This window comes from Scomber japonicus, chromosome 17 (assembly GCF_027409825.1).
Source record: "Scomber japonicus isolate fScoJap1 chromosome 17, fScoJap1.pri, whole genome shotgun sequence".
Classification (NCBI taxonomy): Eukaryota; Metazoa; Chordata; class Actinopteri; order Scombriformes; family Scombridae; genus Scomber; species Scomber japonicus.
Genome location: NC_070594.1, coordinates 3245066 through 3252565, shown reverse-complemented (window position 1 = coordinate 3252565; position 7500 = coordinate 3245066). Strand labels below are relative to the sequence as shown.

Sequence of the window (7500 nt, the reverse complement as noted above, 5' to 3'; positions counted from 1 at the left end):
GGAAAAGCTTTGATGCTCTCCACTGAACTGGGGGTGAGACTCCTCTTTACTGGGTTTACTGGGTTTACACTGTGAGAGAAGAGAGGTTAATATTTAAGGTTAATATTACAGGAAGTGTCTGATCTCCAGGTTGTGACCTCTCTGTTCTCTCTGTGTTTACAGGATGCAGACGCTGTGTGTAATCTGATCCTCTCTCTGGTTTATTACTTCTGTAACCTCATGCCTCTCTCCAGAGGATCCAGGTAAATTATAACTAGCATGTTATTAGTAATATTATTATTATTATTATTATTAGTATTAGTATCATTATTCACTCAGCTGCAGAATAATGAGACAAACTTCATCAGTGGTTCAAATAAAACGTGTTAAAGCAGCAAATACGTGTTCATATAAACTCTGTTATCAGTCTAACAAGAGTTTAATAGTTGATCTGAAGCTTCAGACAAAGGAAGGAAAGAAGGAAGGAGGAAGAAGATTAGAAAGAAAGAAAGAAAGAAAAGGGAGGAAGAATGGGAAAGAAAGAATGTGAGGAAATAAAGAAAGAAAAGGGATGAAGAAGAGGACGAAAAAGAACAGGAAGAATGAAGATGAGGAAAGAAAGAGAGAAGAAGGAATAAAGTGATATTCTGATGATGTGAACAGGAGGAAAAACACTAAGTTACACTTTAAAAACTGAACTGCTGTGTGTGTGTGTGTGTCTGTGTGTGTGTGTGTGTGTGTGTCAGTGTGGTGGCGTACTCGGTGGTGATGGGAGCTCTGATGGCGAGCGGGAAGGAAGTGATCGGTCGGATCCCTAAAGGAAAGGTAACTACAGTTCAACTAAACCTATAGTTTCTAATCTAGACAGCGCCATCTTGAAAATTTCAGGTGCATGCTGGGAAAAATAAAAACACGGATTTTACTTATATGGGCATGAGGCGGAGTCATGGGCGGAGCGGGGAGGTTGCTATGGTTGCGAGGGCTGGATCTGGAGGACATTGGTCAATCAACCTGTCAATCAGGACGTTGCCACGCCCTAATGCATACCCTGCTTTATCGTCACATATAAAATCAGGGAGGCCAAAATGTCCCAAATGAACATCATACTGCATTGAAGAAGGCTTTAAACTAGCGATTGAGACCATAAACACATTTTGAAAACGTTTACTGAGGTTAGAAATCAAGTGAGAAGTTGGTGAATTCTCCATTGACTTGTATAGAGACGGTCGCCCCCTGGTGGCCTTTTGATAGAATGCAGCTCTAAGTGGACCAGAGCTCTCCACCTGCATGGAAACAGTATGTCAGTGTTTTTTATCAGTGAAAACATCTCAAAGCTAAATGTTTATTTTTCTCCAAATGTAATAAAATCTGGTAAATATATTATAATATGTGTCAGGGCCTCCAGGAAGTAGTTTAGTAGAGCTGGATACTCGATACCTGAAGTCCATCCTTTTTGCACCCAGAGCTAGAAAACATTACTATTTGTATGGACTCACAATCATTTATCAGTAGTCTTACTTTTTGGGATCACATTATTTTACTTTGCTTGCATTTTACACCCAATTTCTGCAATTTTACAGCAAAAAAAACACTTCACCCAAAATAACATGTAAACTCCTGAAGGGACTGATGTAGAAAACATTTCTCCTGTAAAACTTCACATTCCTGTTTTATAAAAGTTTCATTTCTGCTCCTCAGAGACGGAGCAGGATGTTTATATTTATTCCTTCTGAAGAGTTTTCTCTATAAAACTGAAAGTCACTGATTCAGCAGAAAGAAATGAAAACAAGGAGAAGCATTAACAGCTGGGTGTGTGTGTCTATGTGTGTGTCTATGTGTGTGTCTTTGTGTGTGTGTGTGTGTGTGTGTGTGTGTGTGTGTGTGTGTGTGTGTGTGTGTGTGTGTGTGTGTGTGTGTGTGTGTGTGTGTTTTCTCCAGCTGGTGGATTTTGAAGCCATGACGACGCCAAGTCCAGACAGCTTCAGTAAAACAGCAAAGAACTGGATGAATCTGAAGAGGTGAGATCATTTTAAACTCAGCGCTAACCTTTAAATTCATTCTGCTGACCTTTGACCTCTTCTCCTCTTAATACACACGTTTCTGTGACACCTAGTGGTAGAAAAAGCTCATTACAGGACAAAACCTGATCAAATTTTAAGGTTGAAACTTGTTTATTTTTGCTTTATAACGTTTGTAGTTTGATACACATTTGACTAAAGTTACGACACTGCTCATCACAAAGTACATTGGGACTTTATTATCATTGGTGTAAATATAATATATGCTTTTTTGCTTGCAATCAACATTGTTCTATAAACATTTTCTTCTAAACACATTAAATAGGTCATAAATGTAATTTCTAAAAAATGTGTAAAAAGCATTTCAACCATTTAGATTTGAATTGTGGAGCTAGGATTAGCATAAACCCGCCCCTGCTGCTGTAGAGGTAGAAATACATTCAGCACACACTACTACTACTACAGTCTACAGCTAGCCAGTTAGCTGAGTTAGCACTACTACTACTACAGTCTACAGTTAGCCAGTTAGCCGAGTTAGCACTACTACTACTACAGTCTACAGTTAGCCTGTTAGCTGAGTTAGCACTACTACTACTACAGTCTACAGTTAGCCAGTTAGCTGAGTTAGCACTACTACTACTACAGTCTACAGTTAGCCAGTTAGCTGAGTTAGCACTACTACTACTACAGTCTACAGTTAGCCAGTTAGCTGAGTTAGCACTACTACTACTACAGTCTACAGTTAGCCAGTTAGCTGAGTTAGCACTACTACTACTACAGTCTACAGTTAGCCAGTTAGCTGAGTTAGCACTACTACTACTACAGTCTACAGTTAGCCAGTTAGCTGAGTTAGCCGCCGAGCTAGCAGCGGAGTTAGCTGCGGAGTTAGCAGCTGAGTTAGCCGCCGAGCTAGCAGCGGAGTTAGCTGCGGAGTTAGCAGCTGAGTTAGCCGCCGAGCTAGCAGCGGAGTTAGCTGCGGAGTTAGCTGCGGAGCTAGCAGCAGAAAGCTCTCAATGTTTCTGGTAGAGGTGGTGATTTTGATTGACTTTGAAGTCTAATTTCATATATTTGGTGATTTTTTTTAATCATTCAAATTTGGCAGGATGGTTAGCAACACACTTTTCTGTGGTATGTCAAACTCAGAACACATATTTATTCTGACTTTACACTTGGTATCATGTCTGTGCTTCCCATTCATCTCTCTCTCTCTCTCTCTCTCTCTCTCTCTCTCTCTCTCCCTCTCTCTCTCTCTCTCTCTCCCTCCCCCCAGTTTACCCAGCTGGTACCAGAGTCTCCCGTCTGTAGCAGAAACCTTCCCGTCCACCAGAACGATGATCGAGGTCCTGAACACAGACTCGTCCTCACACTGTCCAAAGAAGTCCTAACGAGGCTTCCCGCCTTTTTAACTTGAGCGTCGACACTGGGCAGAGACAAAGGGACGACCCGCTTCTGCAGCCCAAACCAGCAAATGTTTCATATATCAGATCAACTCAAAGTCAGAAGATTGTTTAGTGGCCGATGAAGCTACGATGAAGCTACGATGAAGCTAATTTAGGTTTTAAATCAGCTGCTTTGTTCTTGTTTTAAACCCTCAAACGCATCACATTATAAAAGTTTAAGTTCTTACTCCAAAGTTTTGTTGGTTAATATTAAGACAGAAGCTTCTTTATGAGTTTAATAGAAGTACAACGTTTCATAAATTGGAGATTAATATTAATTCAGAAGATTTTTTGACCCGTTATTAAGTTGCCGAAAGCTACGATTGAGCTCATTTCCAGGTTTGTCATTCTCCTCTAACCTCGTTTTTAACTCTTAACGCATCACATTTGTTTTAATTTAAGTTCTTACATCAAAGTTTTGTCGGTTAATATTATGACAGAAGCCACGTTATGAGTTTAATATGATTTAATACGACGATTAATATCAAGATTTCTGCTGTAAGAGGAAGATTTAACTTCTTTTTCAGTCTTTAATCTGATTAATATTCCTTCATTCTGCCGTTAAACCGGATTAAATCTCACAGGACTGTCTGTCTTTATAAAGCTCGGTGTTAACACGGAAACGTTTCATTAATTAGAGATTAATACTAACTCATTATTTAGTCGCCAAAAGCTACGATTGAGCTCATTTTGGTGTAAAATCAGTTTCTTTTAAACTCTAAACGTGTAAAAGTAAAAGTTATTAACCGAAAATCTGAGTTTAATAGAAGTGCAACGATTAATATTAAGAGTTTTGACCATCCGTAATTTAATCTGATTAATATTCCTTCATTCTGTCGTTAAACCGGATTTATTCTGTCTGGTTTTATAAAGCTCAGAAACATTTAGGACGTTAAATGATCCAGCAGCTTGTTTGGGATGCAGAAGTTCATATTTTACTTCTTTTTTTTATTTTAATCCGCGTCTCTCTCTCTTTCTCTGCTGCGTGAAGAAAAACAAAAAAAAAAAAGCACAAAGTCCATCAGCAGCTTGAAATCATGATGTCATCAGACAGCAGCATTTCCTCCGCGCGGAGCTGAAATCATGACGTCATCTTTTCCTCCGCGCGGAGCTGAAATCATGAGGTCATCTTTTCCCTCCGCGCGGAGCTGAAATCATGAGGTCATCTTTTCCTCCGCGCGGAGCTGAAATCATGATGTCATCAGACAGCAGCGTTTCCTGCGCGCGGAGCTGAAATCATGACGTCATCTTTTCCTCTGTGCGGAGCTGAAATCATGACGTCATCTTTTCCTCCGCGCGGAGCTGAAATCATGACGTCATCAGTCAGCAGCTTTTCCTCCGCGCGGAGCTGAAATCATGATGTCATCAGACAGCAGCGTTTCCTGCGCGCGGAGCTGAAATCATGATGTCATCTTTTTTCTCCGCGCGGAGCTGAAATCATGATGTCAGCTTTTCCCTCCGCGCGGAGCTGAAATCATGACGTCATCTTTTCCTCCGCGCGGAGCTGAAATCATGACGTCATCTTTTCCTCCGCGCGGAGCTGAAATCATGACGTCATCTTTTCCTCCGCGCGGAGCTGAAATCATGACGTCATCTTTTCCTCCGCGCGGAGCTGAAGTCATGACGTCATCTTTTCCTCTGCGCGGAGCTGAAGTCATGATGTCATCAGACAGCGGCGTTTCCTCCGCGCGGAGCTGAAATCATGACGTCATCTTTTCCTCCGCGCGGAGCTGAAATCATGACGTCATCTTTTCCTCCGCGCGGAGCTGAAATCATGACGTCATCTTTTCCTCCGCGCGGAGCTGAAATCATGACGTCATCTTTTCCTCCGCGCGGAGCTGAAATCATGACGTCATCTTTTCCTCCGCGCGGAGCTGAAATCATGATGTCATCTTGAGAGAGAGAGAGGAGCGGCGATTTAAAGATTTAAAGGTTGAAACCTTTCAGGGCTTTTTTTCGATACTTGAACTTAGAAAGAAAAAGTTTTTAGTAGTTTTTTTTTCTCGGGTGAAACGTTTGAGTCGCTTTTACTTTTCTTAACGTGACCAACGAGGTTTGACTGCTGGACCAGCCGACAGTCAGAGATCTTACCAGAGAGGGATCACACGGTTTAAAATCTGTGAACTAAAACTCTTAAATCTGCTTTTTGTGACTTAAATCCAGTTTATTTGATTTATTGTGAAAAAAGTCCTTTTAACCTTCCTGTCGTCCTCCCGGGTCAAATTCACCCCGTCTCTTTCGACTGTTCCTTCTTTCCTTCCTCCCTTCCTCCCTTCCTTCCTTCCTTCCTCCTTTCCTTCCTTCATTCCTTCTCTCCCAAATTCCTGCCTCTCTTCGTCCTTACTCGCTTCCTTCCTTCCTCCCTCCCTCCCTCCCTCCTTACTCATTTCCTTCCTTCCTTCCTTCATTCATTCCTTCCTACCTTCCTCCCTCGTTACTCCTTTCCTTCCCTCCTTCCTTCCTTCCTTCCCTCCTTCCTTCCTTCCTCCTTCCTTTCCCTCCTTCCTTGCTTCCTTCCTCTTTTCGTTCATCCCTCCCTCCCTCCTTCCCTCCTTCCCTCCTTACTCCTTTCCTTCCTTACTCCTTTCTTTCCTTCCTTCCTTCCTTCCTTCCTTCCTTGACCTGAGGACAACAGGAGGGTTATTAATAATCTATAACTCTGGATCTCTGGCTGTTGGGTTTTGGTAGATGATGAGTTAAATATGAAACCTCGTGCTTTCATCATTCCTTCAGCTTTAACGTCTGCGGCTCACATTAAACAGTTTTATAGTTTTAAAGCAGTTTGAAAGTTAAAAGTCTTAAAATGATTAAATGTGTTTTCTTTAATGTGAGCGAGCTGAAAGTCAAACACCTGCAGAGGAAATCAGTCAGAAAACAAATAATATGGTTTTAGAGATTAATAGAAAAGAGATTTAATTATTTATTGTGTCATAAAACGAGACAAACGAAACAAAACTAAGAATAAAAAGCTTCAAACTAAGTGTTATTAACATTTAAACTGTTAATAAAAACTTTAATTTTGGAGATTATTAGAAAGCAGTTGAATTATTTTGGTTTTATTTAATCACAAAACGACACTTTTCTACTAAATTCACCAAAAAAACCAACAAATTAGATTTAAATTAACATAAAAACTCAAACATATAGAAACAAAACTAACTTTTAAAAAGCATAAAAATAATATAAATGCTCCAAAAGTTCCAATAAAAAGCTTTAATTTCTTTAATTAATTAGATATAAATGAGTTTAAAGCAGATTATTAGAAAGATATTTAATTAATTTGGTTATAAAACGATGTGAAAATAAAACATTTATCCATAAAAACTAAGAGTAAAAATCCTAAAACTCTGTAAAATATTAAATATATGATTATAAAATGCGTTTAATGTGAATAAAAAACATTTTCTGACAGTTTTTCTCCAAATTTCTGCAAGTTTGACGAAACAAAAAGCTCCAATTCCAGATAATAATGTTTTAATATTTGTTTTAATATTGTTTGAATGCTGTGAGGGATTAATAATAATTTAATTCTTGATGTTAATGATTAAATGTGACGTTTACACTCAGCTGATGGTCGAAGCACAAACAGGAAAAAGTCGTTAACGAACAAATTTTATTTTTATTTGATTTAAAGACAAAAAGAACAAAAAGTTTAAAGACATGACGTTTAAAGACATATCTGTAATAATAATAACATCTTTGTGTTTCTTCTCTTTCATATCGACGCTCGTCTTTTTCTTCTTTGCACAACTTTTATCTTAAAGCTTAAAACTTGAAGGAGGGATTTTATTATGTTTCTGTTTTTGTTTTGTTTGAATGAGTCAATAAAACAGGTTGACACTTTGATCCGACTCTGTTCATTTTTACTAATATTAATATTATTATTATTATTAATACTGATTGGCTTACCATGAAATCTCACTCTGCCGTAACCAATCATCATCACTGTTGTCCCGCCCCTCCCGTCTTTTGTGGCTGAGTTGGATGAGAACAGGTTCACTGAGTAGATTAGCTTCAGTTTGTAACGTGCCTCATTTCATTAAGTAACGTAACGGCGTTGTAAC

General features: G+C 39.2%; 2 protein-coding genes and 1 long non-coding RNA gene across 3 annotated transcripts in view; 1 reads left to right on the top strand and 2 right to left on the bottom strand.

Moving 5' to 3' along the window:
* ttc13 (tetratricopeptide repeat domain 13) overlaps positions 1-3617 on the top strand; it is a 27186-nt gene extending 23569 nt beyond the window's left edge. Inside the window, exons 19-23 of the mRNA XM_053337082.1 lie at positions 1-33; positions 163-242; positions 726-804; positions 1918-1997; positions 3268-3617. The exon at positions 1-33 is cut by the window's left edge and continues 103 nt beyond it. Coding sequence (XP_053193057.1) covers positions 1-33; positions 163-242; positions 726-804; positions 1918-1997; positions 3268-3382 — 387 coding nt within the window. The 3' untranslated portion in view covers positions 3383-3617. The remainder of the gene's footprint in view (positions 34-162; positions 243-725; positions 805-1917; positions 1998-3267) is intronic.
* Positions 1-7500, bottom strand: part of LOC128377470 (NLR family CARD domain-containing protein 3-like) — a gene marked incomplete at its 5' end in the record, with an annotated part of 227995 nt that overhangs the window by 97371 nt on the left and 123124 nt on the right. The window lies entirely within an intron of this gene.
* LOC128377205 (uncharacterized) lies at positions 5385-7276 on the bottom strand. The gene is made up of 3 exons (XR_008323296.1): positions 6002-7276; positions 5635-5724; positions 5385-5575 (listed from the first exon to the last, which is right to left on the bottom strand). It is a non-coding gene; the product is annotated as an uncharacterized LOC128377205 (long non-coding RNA).